This window comes from Vitis vinifera, chromosome 13 (genome assembly GCF_030704535.1).
Source record: "Vitis vinifera cultivar Pinot Noir 40024 chromosome 13, ASM3070453v1".
Lineage (NCBI taxonomy): Eukaryota > Viridiplantae > Streptophyta > Magnoliopsida > Vitales > Vitaceae > Vitis > Vitis vinifera.
In genome coordinates, this window is record NC_081817.1 from 17,306,828 (window position 1) to 17,325,352 (window position 18,525).

The 18,525-nt window shown below is 28.8% G+C and overlaps 1 protein-coding gene across 2 annotated transcripts; it reads left to right on the forward strand.

The window, feature by feature from the left end:
• Nucleotides 1-1,041: 1,041 nt before the first annotated feature.
• On the forward strand, nucleotides 1,042-17,805 carry LOC100248996 (3-hydroxyisobutyryl-CoA hydrolase 1). Of its 2 annotated transcripts, none has more exons than XM_010660703.3 (14): nucleotides 1,042-1,336; nucleotides 3,282-3,362; nucleotides 7,879-7,947; nucleotides 8,372-8,435; nucleotides 8,697-8,776; nucleotides 8,867-8,950; nucleotides 15,084-15,168; nucleotides 15,698-15,783; nucleotides 15,900-16,021; nucleotides 16,138-16,198; nucleotides 16,314-16,412; nucleotides 16,514-16,615; nucleotides 16,695-16,736; nucleotides 17,498-17,805. In XM_010660703.3, exons 1-14 carry the CDS (start codon nucleotides 1,220-1,222, stop codon nucleotides 17,633-17,635), a joined length of 1,230 nt encoding a protein of 409 aa, XP_010659005.1. In that variant the 5' UTR covers nucleotides 1,042-1,219; the 3' UTR covers nucleotides 17,636-17,805. The 2 variants fall into 2 exon arrangements, with proteins under 2 accessions (XP_010659005.1, XP_010659004.1); XM_010660702.3 differs by having other exon boundaries at nucleotides 1,044-1,336; nucleotides 16,138-16,207; nucleotides 17,498-17,804.
• The last annotated feature ends 720 nt before the right edge of the window (nucleotides 17,806-18,525 follow it).

Sequence of the window (18,525 nt, forward strand, 5' to 3'; positions counted from 1 at the left end):
TAAGTATCTGATAACATATCTTTTTATATTAAAAGAGTTTTCTATAACTACTAACTAATGGATTCTAAATTGTGACCCAAGCAAAAGTATAATATTAATTTTTGCCATTTACTCTAATGTTTATCCAACAGGAACTAATTTGTTAAGTGTGAAAATAACTCAAAGTAAGATAAAAAAAGACATGTTAAGCATTCTTTAATTTCTATTTTAGATTTTCTTTTGTATTACTTCTCAAATTTTGGTAAATCACTTTTCCCTCTCATCTTTTTTAAAATTCCTAAAAAAGGGGTACCATATGTCCCTAGTTTCCAATAGCATGCATAAATACTTCTTCTTCTTCCTTTTAATTTTAATTTTTTAATTTTTTAAAGATATTTTTATTTTGATAAGTTGTGACATTATACTATGAGATACATATATGTGGAGAAATTATTTTCTAAAAATTATCAACATTCATACAAATTATGATGGATCCTATACAAATTCAAGCTTCAACATTCATTAAAAAAGTGAATGCGGTATGCAATAAAAGTAATTAACCCTTTTTTAAAAAATAAAAAATAAAAAATCTTAATCTTTATTGCTTTTAATAATATTTACCCAACTATTATGTCTTTATATTAAATTGTAGTTTTAAAAACCATTATCGATGATTGTTGTTTTAACCTTACAACTAAAACCGAACTTATCAACTGTGGTTTTGATATCAAATAATAATAATAAAGTGAAAGATGATCCGATGAAAAACTAGTTTAATTGGTGGATATTTTTGAAAGTATTCTAGATTTTTTTTTTCAAGGAATAGTTTTGTACCAAACTCCAATGAATCATCTTCTTTTCCTCAAATATCACGGTCTTGCATTTTTCAGATTTGGGATCAAAAGGGAATAATAAATGAGGGGAAGGAGTAGGTGATGGAGCTGTTAATACACACTGCCTGAGTTTCTGCGTTTCATTAAAGACATGTCTCTCCTGTAGCTCTATTTGTTAATTTATTCCTTCAAAAGTGAAAATCCAGCCAAAGTAACAAAGAAAACACCATTTAATTTGAGTTTTTGTAGCCTTCTTTTCTCTACCATATGTGCATGCCTTTACCCACTTAATCTTCTGCTTCCACGATTCTCTTGTAGGCAATTCCAGAAACCCTACCACTCAATGCTATGCCCTGAAACCATCCATTATTGCTCTCGTAAAACAACCATAAATACTCTCGGTTCATATGCTACTAACTCTCATCCTCATTGGTTTGTATCTATCTCATTCTTCCAAGTCATCTAGCTTCTTCCCGTCATCTCTCATGGCTTCCCGCTTCTTGTCCCACCCGGAGCCTAACCAGGTAACTGGTTAATTCTTGTTAATCCATGGAGGGGTTTTTCCTTTTATTTTGCGACATTATTTCTAATTTTTTTGGGCTTGGTTTTGAAGCAAATTTGTGATCAACATATAAGAAAACTGTATGGTGTAGAAGGCTGCTGCCTCTAGCATTTTTACGTGGCATGACATAGAAATTAAACAGTTTGTAGAAGAAAGAATGGCAGCTGCATGAAGTGGAATTGTTTTTAATTTGGATGTTTTCCTACCTTTCGGTTTTTTCTTAATTGAATAATTAATTAATTAATTATTATTATTATTTTTTTTTAAGACAAAGTTATGTATTTTTATTTCTAGGAGATGAAATAAAAGATGCATTGTTTCCCCTTATTTTAAAAGCCTGGATCCTTTTGAGGATAGGTAAGTCTGGTATCTTTGCCATGAGGAAAAGAATTCAAATAAGAAATCTGTCCATGCGGTATACATGCAGTGGAAGATATCTTAAAAAATTCAACAAATTCAAGAGAGGAAATGATCTGGGCAAGTTTCACCCTTTCCCACTACAGGACAAAGGTATCTAGCGAACACATGACATGCACATGTAACAGGGTTTTTCTTTCTTTCTTTTCCTTCCTTTTTAAGTTGGCCGTCCTGCTACTGTGTAGAGCAATTATCCTCCATTAGATCCTTGCTTGCCCAACTATTTATGTATATGATCGGCATTTTCATCACTTTAACTGAAAGGTGGATTCTATTTCTTTTCGGATATGCTAGAATTTCTATGGCAAAATTGCTGCTTTCTTCAAACCACTAGCAGGGTCAATGCATGCCCACCCCCCCTCCTCTTCTCAAGTCATTTTCTGCCTCCGCTACTGCTTTCAAACAATTAGTTTTTAGCTTCAATTTCTCTTCAGCTTGAAATTATTAACTGTTCCTGCATCAGCGGGTCCTCTTCAGGAATTAATTCCCAGGAACTAATTTGGGGTTTTTCTTTTTCCTAGTCCTTAGGCTTAGGCAAACTAGGCTAATTTCTCGATATTTTCTTTGTCCTCTTTCATATGTTGCATTGGAAGTAGGTATGATGACTTGATCCAATGTTTCCATCTATGATTTGTTTCAGAATAAACATTTAGTATGCTCATTGGAGCCTTATCCAGATTTTTTTTTTAAAAAAAAAAAGAAAGAAAAGAGAATTTATGTTCATTGGAGTTTTGGTTGCATGCCTTCATTTCAGGCTAGCTTAAGTTTGTGATATTTAACAAGTGTTCAAGCTTATTGATATTGAAATCTGGATCTTATTTATGTAAATATGCTTCTTAGATCAGTCACCGTTTAAATTTGAGCTTCATATACGAATGCAATGATTTTTCTTCTCTCACTTCATGCAGCTTTAACCTTTCATTTCTTTTGGAAATTTCTGTCATTCTTTCTTCCTTCTCCAAGTAATAAAATAATTAATTTATACTAAAAAAATTAAGTTTAATAAGTTAGAATTATGTTAATTAGAGATTTGATTTCAAATAAAGAGATAAGATGGGGAGACTAAAATTTTAATATCATTTTGTCGAAATTTATATTTATTTATTTATTTTAAATAATGTTGTGATAGGATTTCAAAATAAAATTTTATCACATAAAATTTTCTTCAATGAGTCTAAAAATAAAAATAGAAAAATAAAAAAGATCCAAATTCTAAGTTTTTAAGTTTACTTCTAGAAAAGTTGGTGGCCTTCTTTATGCTATGTATGTATATAATACAATATATTATATTATATGTTTTTGTCTTCTTCAATTCATTGGACTTCCTTTAACAAACAAAAATAAATAAATTAGAAAGAAAACTTTTGATTCAAAATTAACCCAACAAATTGATTTTAAAGAAATATTATTAAGTAGCCCATAGAGGTTGTATTCATCTTACAAACTTATATTGACACCTGCTTATCTAATGATATATTTGCAATCTTAAGGTCCTTTTTGAGGAAAGTTCATGTGTACGAAAGGTGATACTAAATAGACCCCACAAGCTAAACAGTCTCACTTATGAAATGGTATGGTTGTTTTTTTGCATATATTTATGAAATATTTGATGTTGATTAAATTCTTTAATTAAGTTTCATTATCTCATGGATCTTATATTTTGTATTTGTTTATTTTTTATATCATATTGTTTTTATTCTTCTTGCTAGAATGTACTTATTTTGGAAGTTTAATATTAATTACTTAAGATTTCTTTTCTTTTCCTACATCAATTGATTACTTGCTCAAGTATCATAATGAATTGCCTTTTTGTACTTAATGATATCATTCCTCTTCTTGATTGTGACAAATAATTAATTAAGCTTTTTTATTAATATGTTTTCTTTTTTTCGCTATGCTTTTAGTCTCTTGATGTTACAAAGTAAACTTGATTAGTTGGAATTCATCCATAATAATAATAATTGGAGTAGTGGTAGGATTATGTAGTAATAATAATAGTTGTAGTTGTTGTAGTACTATATGAATAAATAAATAAAAAGTTAAATCATGTAAGATAAGCTTAATTAAAATTGTATAGGATAAGCTTAATTAGACCAAGTTTACCAAAATTTTTATTAAAATTATAAAAAAAAGGAACGATCAATTAGGTGGTGTCATGTATATAATTCAGATCTCATTGTTTTATATTTAAGTTCCATTGCTTTATACCTATTCTATTGTTTTGTTCATTATCCATATCTTTGTATTTAGGGTCATATGTTTATAACCCCGTTCAATGGACAAAATTTTACCTTATATATTAGGTGTTATTATTTTTAAAGGTAAAAAAACATAAATCATTTTGTAATTATGCTTTTAATTTTTATAAATATTAAATCTTTATAAAATCACAAAAGTTCAGGCTTTATCGCTTTTAGAAGAAAATAAATAATTTTACAATTATGTTTTAATTTTTATAATTATTAAATATTTATATATATCATTTTACATTTATTCTTTTCATTTGTATAAATATTAAATATGTTTATTTACTCTAATTTTTATTTTTGTTTTTGAAACAAAAAATAAGAAGTAGAAATTTATTTTAACAATTTTTTTTTTATGATTTTGTGTGCATGTAAATTTTTTTTCCATGGTCATATGTAAAATATGTTGTTTGATAAAAAAAAAAAGAATAAGATGTGGGTGAGTTGTATGTTGTTTGTCTTTCCATTTTGAAACTTGTTTTAAAATTTTGAAATTAAAATTAAAAGCTTGATACCTCTATTATTTTTAATTTTTGTCATGAAATTTAAAAGTAAGAAGTTAAGAAAATTATGATTTTCATAATTATAATATATAAGTACAACTAAAAACTGATTTACTCTTTGAAATGTTGTTCCAATTCCTTTACATTACTTGAAATAAGACGTTTTTTTGAATGTTCTATTTAACACAGAAAACACATTTCAAACACTATACATGATATTTTCCTCAAGCCGCCCACTTGTGATATTGGTTCTAGTGTTACATGATTACTTGTCTAAATCTTTATTTCTTGAGGTGGATTTTAGGCTTCTTTGAATCTTGAAAACAACATGGAAAAGGAAAGAGGGTAGGATGAATGTGGATTTTTCTTCTTTGAAAATGATGAAAAATGAAAATGATAAGAAATATAATAGAAAAGTAGAATTCTAAGAGAAATTTAATATTGTGAAACTCTCAAGTCTTTATAAAAGGTAAATGATACAATTTATTCATTTAATTTCCTTTCCCATTTTCCTTTTCTATTCTCTTTTTATTGCACTTTATTAATTAAGATTTAGGTATGAGTTATCGATGACATATCGATATCACACATATCGAGAGGGGAACCCATTCCCTCTTGTTTGCTAGGGATGTTAGGGTTGGACTCCAACTTCATTATTGTTAAGAATGTATATTAAAATATACATGTATACATCCTATACATATCTTTTAAACATTATAACATCATTTATAAATTATAAATATCTTTTATAAATTATAAATATAAATATATTTTATACTCTATATTATAAATTAATTAAAATAAAATCATTATAAATAAGTTAATTTAAATTATCTTATTACATATTTTGTATATTAATTAAATATAAGACAAATATAAATTTATAAATAAAAATTATTAATATTTTTAAATAAAAAACTTATCCATATATTAATGTTTTTTTTAAAATATATCTTCAATAAAAAATTCAATACATGTGTTATTACTATTTTATCATTTGTTATTTTTTTTCAACATTTTCATCTTGCCAATATTTTATGTCAAAATATCTACTAATATTTCTCGATATATCATGATATATTCGTAAAATCAAGTCACCGATATATCTGTCGAAATTGATATTTTCATCCTTGATTGCAAGCCACTTTGTTTATCTCTAGTTGTGTAGGTTAGGTAAGGGAGACTCTAATTAATCTATCTTGACTACAATCTCTAGTCTAATTAGGCCTTTCTAAATCTACCACATACATGCACAACTATTTCCCCAACAAGGAACAATAAATGACAAGTCCAAAAAGTAACAATCTATATGCAATTAAATTAAAATTTCTAATAATCTACAAAACAAAAAACGAACTGAGAGTAGAATGAATTTACATAGTTGTGATATCAATCACAACCAAATAAATCATCACAAAAGTTTTCTATCACACCTTTTTGAATGCTCTTTTTCATTATGATGCCAAAAGATTTACCATTTGCCAAAATTCCTATGTGATATCCCCAAGTACATGGTTGTGATTGTAGTTTTAAAACCCATGAGTCATGTATTGAATCTTAGGAAGTGGTGAAGGTATAGGGGAGTCGTACAATTTTAAAAAGTGAATTAAATGTGAAGTGAGGGAAAAAACTATTTGACTGAATTTTTAAGGTGACATTTGGAAGAAATAGAGAAGGTTAGCATTTTCTAGGATTTTGGAAAAATTTTAGAATAAGGCATGCAAAAGTTAATTAGACCAAATAGGTTGAGGATTGGTGTTCATTTAGACTTTCCCTAGGGTACAAATGTACACTCTTCTATTACTACACTTGGAAACACCAAAAGATGCTCTACTTGGATGATTTTCAATAATAAAAAAAAACCTAAATACTTCTCTTTGTAAAAGCCTCAACATTGCAACATTTGTCATTTTTTCATATTAAGACTCTCATATTTCTTTTTTACCAAAACTTAGACTTATAGGTCTAATAGGGGGAATATTAATGTGAAATGATCCCAAACCACTAAGAACTTAAAATCCCACAAAAGCAACCCTTAAACCTTAATTTCTAAGGCAAGTGACTTTGAATTTTCTTATTTGAAAATAGGGACCTAAGTTGCAAAAGAATGTTTTACAATCAACTTAACATAAGAGGTGTGTTCAATACCCTAGGAAAGTGTCCATGGACTCTTTCTCATTGGCTCATAAAAATACTTACTAACTATTATCATAAATATAGAAACTCATAAATAAAATATTGAAACCAATAGTGCCATTAATAACCTTAAAAATTGTACCAAAGATGTATAAATTTGTACAAGGTAAATTAGAGTACTTAAAGCCAACAAAAACACATTTAAGTTAATAAAAGATAAACAAATGCTAATAGAATTGATAGATTATAAGGAAATTAATAGTTGGAAGCTTGAAGAACTTTAACTCCTTTGGGGCACGAAAAAAATCTCTTCTTAGTTGCAAAATAGGCCTATATTACTCCTCAATTGTTTCCATATGTATTTGGCTAGGTGGAAGCTAGTAGAATGAAATAGCTTACTGGATCCAAGAATAGAGGAGAAAAAGCAAAAGGATGCGAACTTAAGCAAAATCAAGAGAGATAATAGCTAGGACAACATGTCACTTTGATTGCCACCTAACATGGAAGTGTCTAAGGTAGGGTGCCACCTACTGAGTGACATGGACCATACATGTTGCCCTACTATGTCACCCAAAATGCTAGTGTTGACTTCCTTATATGTTTTAATAAATCTCCTTGCTTGCCTTACTTGTTTGATATACCTTAAGGTATTCCTTTGAGCTCTTTTACTCACAACTACAAATTCACAATGGAAAAGTGAGAGAACTAACTAGGCAAAATTAATTGGTGTTGGGAAGTATGTTGGACATGAAAAAAGAGCTAAGGATATGATTTAGACAAAAAAATTATGCAATATATGATTTCAATTAGCATGTTGAGAAAATAACTCCTATGCACATAAAATGTGGTGAATGAATCCTCAATTCATAATGATGAGAAACTATTGACCTATGGAGATTCTTCACCTTGTATCTATTAATGGAGTTAATTTTCAACTATTTTGTAAGATTTTGAAGAAGTTTTTGCTTTCATAGCATCATAATTTTCATTTTATGTGTAAAGATAAAAGGTATTAATTTACTTTTTTTCATATTGAGGATGTATATTCTTTGGAACATCTTGATCTTTCTATCGCTTTCTTTTTGCACATGCATGTACATTCTTTTCTCATGCATTTATGCATATTATGTGGACAAATGGGATGTTGAATTACCAATGATACTATTAACAGATGGTTTTATTGAATATTATTTTATGTGCAGATTTCTCAAATTTTAAGGAATTTGGAAGTGTATGAGAAGGATCCCATTGTCAAACTTTTGATTTTAAAGGTAAAGAAGAACTATATCAAGAAATATTTAATCTACACTTCGATGAAACTAAAGGCATGCTATAACATGTGATAGTGAATGAATACTAAGAATTTAGAATAGATTTTCTTAACTTATTACAAATGCAACATTTTATGTGTAGTAAATTAGTATGCTTATGTTAGGAACTTAACAAAAAGCTTCAATTCTTTAGTGAAAATAAAAAGTAATGCTCATTATTAGTCAAACACTTAGGTAACAATTTGGATTCATTTTAGTAAATTGTCTAACATAATAAAATTTTACTATTCTCTAACATAATAAAATTTTACTATTCTCTAACATATAGTAAAATCATATTATGGGTCTAACACATGCATGGCTAATTGATTTTTGATTTTTAAATTTATTTAATAGTATCTTCTCATAAAATTTTCCTTTATAGGGACAAGGAAAAACATTTTGCGCTGGTGGAGATGTTGTAGGAATGGTTCTTTCTATAAATGAAGGTGAGACTTTTCATTTTCTTTCTTACATTATTCTCATCTTCTTCATCATCTTATTTTTATTCATATTCTTTAATAATATGGGTGAGGCATATATCGTTGCTTATTACTCTAACTCTTGAACATACTCTCATTTCCTGCAAGTGAAATAGAGATAACAAAACAATGACAAAGTGCGACTTTTAATATGAAGATTGTATTCTTTTTTTAATCGAGGTGTCAATGGATATATGTTATTTTCTAATATATTTCTCAAATGAATAGGACATTGGAGCTTTGGTGCAAGCTTCTACAAGAAACAACTCACCTTAGACTATTTACTTGCAACATCTACAAAACCGTTGGTGAGACTTTATATACATATACATGTAGGTGATAAACAACAATATTTTATCTCCTTGCAACATTGTGTTGATCTATTTGTTTCCTTGAAGGTTTCACTTATTAATGGAATTATAATGGGTGGAGGTGCTGGATTGTCCATGAATTCAATGTTTCGGGTTGTCACTGAGAACACTGTATTTATCTACCCCCTTCTTATTATTCTTTAATATCTCTCTAATTAATATTATTATGTAACAATATGTTATTTTGTGAAATCTACTTCCATGTTTTACTTTTATTAATTCATTGTTGTAATCCTTTTTCATTTTTTTTTCTTTTTTTCTTTTTTTGTTTCCATGAAGTAGGTGTCTATCAATTAAATTTTCCTTATCAATTGATTAGATAAACTATTCACTATCAAGTATCTTCCTATCTTAATCAATAGGTAGTTTCTAAATATGGAGATTATTCTTATTTGCAATTAGAATGACTTCCATGATTATAATCAAACAAAATGGTGTAAACCAAAATCTACAACAGGTATATTTTTGCTTACAAATAAAATAAAATAGACATTTCTTTACTATGTCAAGAAAAGAATTACTTTTTCCGTTTATTTGAATTTATGTTCATATTGTTGTGGAATCTTGTTCACATATATTCAATATCTTCAATTAAAGTGAAAAATAATAACAAATGTAAAAAATTGAGAAAAAGAAAGAAAGAAATTTAATGTGGCTTGAAACATAAGAGTAGTCTTTTTGTAGAAAAAAAAAAGAAAGAAGTTGAAAATATAAATAATTGAAACTCTTACCATTTACACTCTAGCAATTCAAGCTATCATGCCTAAATCCTTAGAATTGAAGTATGTTCAAACCATTAAATGTACTTTTTTACAATGTTTTGAACAAAGATTAGAAAAAGTCAAATAATAACTCAAGTACCAATAAAGTTTTAGTTTGAATCATGAGTATAATTATCAAGAAACATTGACTCATAGGACTTAGTAGCATTATCTAAGTCAAAGATTAACTACATAGAGTTTTTGTCCAGCGTTAGGTTTTTTCTTAATATTCTCTAGCTTGAAGACTTAATTTTCTACTAATAAGAGAATACTCCAAAGTTATTATGTGAACTTCACTAAGTATTGGGTAACAACAAACCATCTTTTGTTGAATGAACTCTCTTGTATGAGTTTCTTTATTATGATATACTTGGTTTACATATTTGATACATTATCATTAGTAAATCTTTTGTAGTAGGATTTGACCCTTTTTCACTATTTCTCCTACAAAGTGATACTTAGTCTTTATGTTCAGTGTTCTTGAGTAAAATATTGGGCTTTTAGCTAGACATATCACATTTTGACTATTGCAATGTATCACAATTACCTTTTATGGTACTTGAAATTACTAAGCAAGTATCATAATTACTTTTTATGGTACTTGAAATTACTAAGCAACCCCTATAACCAAATAACTTCTTCATTGCATGTTTCTATGACTTCCTTATACTTCTATTATAAATAATACAAAATTTGATTGTAATTTATACATCCAACTAAAGCATCATCTACTATGGAGAACACATGATTAGTAGTAGAATTTTTTAGTACTTTTTTTTTATATATATTTTTAGGTTTTTAAATCTCGATATCTTGCCTAGTCTCATTGACAATTCCAACCAACTATAGATCTTGACAACTATAAAATAATAAACACTTTGAGGTGCCTTTCAAACAATGAAGAGTCTATTGCATGTCATAGAAAACACTAAGCTTCCTATTACAAATGAACATTGTACTTCATACAAATAATGTATCTTCTCCACTTCTATGTTCTCAGAGATTGTTTTAAAGATGACTTGCAAGTAGTAGGGAACAAAGTATTGACTAGTTCAATATCTTCTTTATTGAAGTAAGGTTAGAATCTATAAATATAACATTTTTGTTTTATCCAAATTTTCCTTTTCTTTTTATCCTTGAATATTCTCATCCTAAGAATTTGATTAGAAACTCTTAAATCCTTTATTTCAAAATTTTTAGTCACAATGACTTTCATATTTGCATTTTCATTAACAATTAACAAGTCATCTATACATATAATAAAACTATAAAGCTAACACTATGATAACTATAAAAAGTAGACACGATGGCTAGAATCACATATTTGGAATCCTAAGCTCATACAAGACTTTAATCAATTATAGAAACACCTCAATGCCTTCTCTAATTCATATGGTATACTAAGTTTATAAGACTCAAAACCAATGCCTTCTTCTTCTTCTTTAGACACAATAGCCAAATCATATATCTAAAATCCTAGGCTCATAAAGGATTGAGATGACTTTTGAAAACACCATAATGTCTTCTTTAAACCATCTTGAATCTTAAGCTCATAAAGGACTCAAATCACAACCAAATTCTTCTTTTTCTTCTTCTTTTTCAAACTATATGGAATCCTAAACTCATAAAGGACTCAAATCATAATCAAATTCTTCCTCTTCTTCCTTATATTTAAGATTACCATGGAAAAATGCAATTTTTATATCTAGTTACTTGAGTTCCAAATCAAGTACAACTACAAAACTCAACATAATATATACTTAGTACCCAAACTATGTAAAAATGCAATTTTTACATCTACTTGCTTAAAATTCAAATCAAGTGCAGTTATCAAACCCAAAAAATAACACATGGTACCCAAACTATGGAAAAATACAATTTTACATCTAGCTACTTAAGTTTCAAATCAAATGTAGGTACTAAACACAACAAAATACAAATAGTATCCAAACTTGTTAAAGGAGAAAGTTTATCTAAGTAATGCTTGATTCTTTGAGAATAAATTTTTACTATAAAGTAAGCTTCATATATTTTCATATTTCCATTAGTATTTTTTTCAACTTAATTTTAAACCCATTTGAACAAATATCCGTCTACTCTATTGATAAATGAATCAAGTCATGCATCTTGTTTTGATACAAAGCCTTCATCGCGTCCTCCATAAACACTTTCCACTAGTTAGCATCTTTAGAATGATAAGACTCTTTACATGAATAAAGTTCACACTTTTTTTTTCCTATGCAAACAAAAGATGTCATAAATTATTTTAATTACCCTTTATAATTTTGATGATTCAATATGGTATTATCTCAATCAATGGTAATTAAAATAGTTTATTATATTTAGTACTTATTCCATTATTTTTAATTTTTTAGAAAATATGTTATTGCTTTTAATTTGTTATTATGTCAAATTAATATTTAAATTTATCATAATTAAATATGTTGTCATATAAATCTCTTAAGGGTATTTTTGTGCAATTTTCATTCCTAAAGAAAGAATGAGATTCTTTAGGCAAATCTAAGGAAAACCATTCTCCACTTTGAAGAACAATTCCTCAAAATTAGATGGGTTTCACACATTTTTTTTTAATTCCAAGTTTTAGTAAGTGCAAGAATGAAAAGAAATGAAACAATTCCCTTTTATTTGATTCCTTAGAAATACAATAAATTTGTCATGAGAGAAACTGACTTTATGGTGCTTTCCATAGAGCTAGTGTTCACAAAATTATGAATTAATAAACTGTAAATCATGAAGTAAATTTCTATCAAGTAGTGCCTAAATCCCTACTTGCCCATGTGATCCAAATGCCTATGCCAAATTGACTCTATCATATCATTAACAATTATAACTTGCTAACCATGGTATTTTTTTATTTTTGTTTTGTAGATACAAATCATGAACTAATTACGTCTTTGCAATCATTGACACTCCCTTGGTTATTTTCAATTACTTCTTTTCACTAGAAAATTGGAAACCATCTTCACCAATTTTTTTCAATGATAAAAAAAACTCTTCCCTAGATTCATTATGTGTTTTGCCTACTAAATTGAATGCATGGAACCATCAACATTGTAATTGAAACATCTCTAAGTCTCACTATTTTGCATTACTTATCATCAACCATGTAAATAATAGCACCACATAAATGGTAAGTATGTGACTAACCTCTACCTAGTGTCATATGGAATGATATAGTGGAATCCAAAACTCTTTAATGTTGCATATTTCTTCTAGGATTACAAATAATGCCTCTATTTCTTCAAATGAATCTTCAACATTAACAAGCTTTACCCTTAGATTTCATGTTTGTATATTATTTTTAGAATTACCTTGATTAGTTTTCCTTAATCTGAAGTCTTTTCTCATATGCTCATGTTTTGCATGATTCCAATACTTCCCTTTACTCTTGCAGTTTGAATTGGATCCATTTTGTTCTTTACTAGCACCATGACCCCCTTCTCTATATGTTTGTTTTGTGCTACCATTTGCATCACCTAAAGAATTTATTAATTTTATATGTGACTATTTTGTGGGCAGCATTGATATTACAAATTCATAAGAGAGATTTGTGTCTTTAATGATGACCATGATCAAAATACCTAGTGATTCCAACCTTGACCAAAGTAGAAGATCAATAACTCTTACATTTTTTTTAATATCAATTTTTAGTTCAAACACCATTTTTATTAATCATAGTTATGTTGAACTCATTCGGCTGTTCTTGCTAATAGGACTCTCCATCCCAGAGACGTAGAATTTTTCATGGAGAAATCATTAATTTGATATGGATTTTCCATTGTATAAATTGTGAAAATTTCTTGTCTTTATTCATGGTTTCTTTTTATGTGTTCAACAAAACAACCTTATCTAGTGGAATCTACCATGGCCAACTATCGTTCTCATAAAAATCTTCATTTGTAATCTCCACTAGTTTGTCTTCTTTTCCGTTAGGAGCTTTTTTTCTAACAAATACTTGCATCTTCAACTCCCATGTTAGGTAATTGGAATGGTTGAGTTTTGGTATCTTAAACTTTATGGAGCCCAATCCTTTCATCTTGACTTGTTCAGTATTAGAAAGCATTGATCTTAAATGTTAAAATTTTCAATATTGGTTCCAAAACCAATAGTTGAATAAGTTTGATTACACATAATGCATATATTAATGTCAGTGAAAATAAAATCAAATAAAAAAATAGAAAAAGAGAGATAAAAACACAAATTTAAGGGCAACCAACAATATGCTTACACATACAAGGCACAAAGTGATATTATTTTGTTTACTAGAAAACAAGAGAAAAAAGAATTATAGATAATTGAGACACTTGCTAATTGATCTTTTTGCTAGTATAGTGTCTTTCACGCAAAATCTTAGAATTGAACTATATTTAAAACCCTTAGTGCAACTCTTTTGTTGTATTTTAAACAAAGATATAATAGTCTTATAATAATTCAAAAACTAATAAAATTTAGTTTGTTGAGGAGTTGAGTTATTCTTGATATATATATTTTCTTGATATAAATATTTTTTAACGATATTGATTTTCCCTTCCATATATTTAGTTGAACTTTTACATTTATAAGTACAAGAACCCTCATTTTTAAAAAAATAAAATTACATATTTGAATTTAATAGTTATTATATTTTTCCCTTTTATTTTGACTTGAGTTGCATTCTCTTCCACATCCTCTTGAGGAATATGAATTACTTGTTATTTTTATTGAAAATAAAAACCACCTCAATATCTATTTTCTTGGGCCTGACCATGTCCAAGACTATGTCCACAATCGTTTTGGCTTCTTTGGTTCTCATAAAGAACTTGTTCCAATTTTCTTAGTCCTTCCTTTTTATATGAGTTTGTAATGATCTCATAAGTCAATAAATGGATATAATTTTTTTTTCTCTTCAACAACCATAAGAATATAATTATAATTAAATATAAAGATCCAAACATACTTTTGTTAAATGAAATATTTAAGGAGATACACGAAATCAAGCCCATAAAAGGCAGGAAGACACTCATCAATATTTTCATAAATCTAGAGAAATCAAATAGTAATAACATTTTATTTTTATAATATTTGGAAATCAAATATTAATAGTATTTGATTCTCACATATTTGGAAATCAATATTAACAATATTTGGAAATCAAATATTAACAATATTTGGAAAGTATCCTAAAATGAAGAGAATCAAATATGAGAGGAGTGAGGGATGTAATCCTAGTCTCTTCAAATTATTTCATGCTAGCAAATAATAAGTAAACTTCATACCATGTGAATTGATCTTTAAGTAGCATGCATACTTTAACTTGTGATTTCTTAATTAATTTGAGTTACAATTACTTCTTGTTTGGTTTAAAAGTAGAGCCGGATTGGAACTAATGTCCTACGTACTATCAAATATATGTGCTCTTAGTCTTTTGAGAATATATCAAAATCTTGGTAGCACTAATTTAATGGTTTCTTGAATTTGTGTAGGTATTTGCTATGCCAGAAGGACAAATAGGACTTTTCCCAGATGTCGGTGCATCATATTTCCTTTCTAGGCTCCCAGGATATTTTGGTAAAGTTATCTATTTTTCTTATAACTTTATAACATTTCAACATTGTTTTTTCATCAGAAATTTTGGTATGTAGTTCCCAATTCCCTTTCCCCCTTTTAGATAAATATAATTTTATATGCATCTAATTAATACATTTGAATTTTGTCGAACATATTGTAGAAACTATTATCTTATGTCTAATCTTTTAAGATTAACAAGGGAATGGTGAAATAAGTGAATTATTTAACTTCTATAATTTAGTAATATATATGGTCTAGACACCCTTTTCTAACTTAGGCAAATAATTGATTAAAAGTAACATGTAAGAATATTAAATAGAGAAATAGACAAATTTTGAAGTGCTAAAACAAAAAAAAAAAAAAGATAGAAATAGCCAACTAGAACTTGCTTTTTTTAAAACCTTCCTTGGTCTAGCTTCTTTGTAGTGAAATTTAAATAATATCTTAAGCTACTACATGGTACATTAGTTAATTTGTGTTCATGTGGTTTTGTCTCATTTTCCTTTAATTTGTGTTAATCGATGTGAAGGAGAATATTTAGGACTTACTGGTGCACGACTAGATGGAAAGGAGATGCTTGCTTGTGGTCTTGCTACCCATTTTGTCCTCTCAAAGGTACTTTCTCTCAAAGATATTCAAAGTTATCATAAAAGGTACTTTCTAAATGAAATTCACATAAATGAATAAATGGTAAGATTTAAAATTTTTTCGCATATTCTTTGTTGTTACAGGATCTTCTTTTACTGGAAAATGCACTATCTGAGGTGGCTTCTTCAGATGCATCAACCATTTCTAGAGTTATCAGTGGATTCTCGAGCAAAATATCCTTAAAGAAAGAAAGCGCCTATAGGAGGTGATTCTCATGCAAATTGATTATATGAATTCCTAAGCATTTTTATTGAGTTACAACACTGCAACTACGCATATGACACCCATGACTTTTAGTGACTTCGATGCATTGATAAATAGATTGGAGACAATCAACAAATGTTTCTCAAGGAGGACAGTTGAAGAAATCCTATCAATGCTGGTGACTATGGTTGAAAAATTGTTTCTTTGATTATGTATTCTATCTTTTGTAAAACAAAAGCAGCAATGTTGACTATGATATTTGTCATAATTAATTAGAATTTCACTTGTTTTAGGAAAATGAGGCTGCAAATGGAGATAACAAGTGGATAATCCAAGCAATAAGTTCCATGAAGTCAGCTTCTCCAACAAGCCTTAAAATTTTTCTTAAATTGGTAAGAACATTATAAATGCTTATTCATTTTCGAAGGAAAGTTCCTTAGTTAACAATGTAATTCTACTCTATTAATAAAATATTTATTTGATTCATATTTAGATTAGAGAAGGGCGAACAAAAGAACTTAAAGATTGTCTAATCCAAGACTATACAATTGCTTGTCACATGTTTCGAAGGACATTCAATCCTGATTTCATTGAGGTATCTAGATTGGATAGCTTATGTTTGTTTTAGCTATTTTGATACCTATTACTCATATGGCAAGAACCTATGTATTCAGGGTTCAAGAGCAAAATTATTTGAGAAAGGCCAACAACCCAAGGTACTTATAATGCCATCTCTTCATGGAAAATAATTGGCTGCATTCATATTCTTATCATGAGACTCTTATTATCCATTTCTTTTTCTTTTCATTGTGCAAATAGAGACTTTACTCATTTCTAAGGGAAAAGAAACAACTTATATTTGAGTTAGGAGAACAGGGGTGCAACTGCACAACTGTCCATCAGGTCTCGATCCCATGACAAAAGCCCTCGATTTGTCCAATCTTCCCCTTCAGCCAAAATCTTTCTAGAAAATAACTTGAGTGCCCTAAAATAACCTAAGAGGGGATTCAATGGGTTCCATCAATTATCTGAGGCACACTTTTGCATGCTGTTTATTTCACCTTTAGAGGAAGGAAGACTATTTTTATAGCTTCTTGTGCTACCTGCTGATTTTACAAGCAATATTTTTATAGCATTCATGTACATCTTCAGCCAAAATAAAGGTCAGGAGGAGGTGGTATATGTGTAGGATTGATGGCTAGGAGGAGAAACTCTCCACTTGGATAACACTATTTCCTCTATCTCTCTTTCTTTCTTTCTCTCTCTCTACACTTCAAAGATATTTTTATCTATGACTTTAAAATTATATATTTAAAGATATAGGGCCTTGTCATTCTAAGTTAACCAAGCATTCTTCCAAGATGAGGCCTTTATTATACCATAGGGAAAATCTATATATTTTTATTTAGAATCATATTTGTTTGTACTGCTTGAAAGTAACATTCTTCTAGCTTGTTCTTTGCCTGATTTCTGACAGTGGGAGCCTTCAAAACTGGAGCTGGTTCGTGATGATTTCGTGAATCAGTATTTTGAAAAAGTTGATGATGCTGATTGGGAATATCTGGAACTTCCTGCTAGATCAAACCTTGCCAAAACATGGGAATCAAAACTCTAGCTGGATTGTGAAAGATGGTAAAGGAGTATAAGGAGCTATAACTCCGATTAGCATTTATAAACTTTAAACTTTAAATTAATATGGTACTATAGTTTAATTGTATCACATTATTAAGCTACTAGACTGTTTCATCATGTGATGGGATTTGCAATTTATTTATATGGTTTTCTTAACTGAAAAAAGTTCCCATGGCTTTGCTAATTTCCATCTATATGTATTTCCTAGCTAGACGGCTCAATGGGCAGGCTTTATGCAGTATACACAATTGACCACAGCATATCATTTAGGCTGCTACCCTGATAAACATTCTGCTACAAAGGGAACTGAAGGTTGGGCCAACAAACCACAGAAATGCTGGTTTCAATCTGTTTATATGAGATTTGATGAGAACTGAAGGGGATCAACACGAGAACTGAGAACCAAAGAGGACTGGATGGGATTGATATGAGAACCAAATGCGATCTATCTGTTGATGCTATATGATACCGGAATAATGGAGAAAATAAACGATAAGATTACAATGAACTCGATAGAGATCCAGAAATCACCACCCTTTGAGTCAACTGAAAACTAGAAACTCAGCCCTCAATGGAATCCACCAAAGTGGCACAGAGTTCGATGATCATTTCACACCTCAAGCATGACTCAAAGTGTGAATTGACCAATTGCCAATTCTTATTCAAATTAGTAAAACAAAATTCTATAATCCTCAAATTTCAACTTCAAAACTAACATATTAACCAAAATGTTATTGTCTAAACAACTTTAAACTTAACAATTCAAATAGTCATTAAATTCTAACTTTTAAACAATATCAAAAAATAAAGGTTAAACCAAAGTCCCAGCCATGACAAAATCTCATCCTAACCGTCACTCCTTGCCCGAATTGA

What these genes read in the sequence shown, in the direction of transcription:
- LOC100248996 (XM_010660702.3), top strand. Translation starts at nt 1,220, where the DNA reads ATGCTACTAACTCTCATCCTCATTGGTTTGTATCTATCTCATTCTTCC. An exon ending in ACAGTCTCACTTATGAAATG is followed by an intron (nt 3,363 to 7,878) that starts GTATGGTTGTTT and finishes TTTTATGTGCAG; the next exon opens with ATTTCTCAAATTTTAAGGAA. An exon ending in GGTTCTTTCTATAAATGAAG is followed by an intron (nt 8,436 to 8,696) that starts GTGAGACTTTTC and finishes TCAAATGAATAG; the next exon opens with GACATTGGAGCTTTGGTGCA.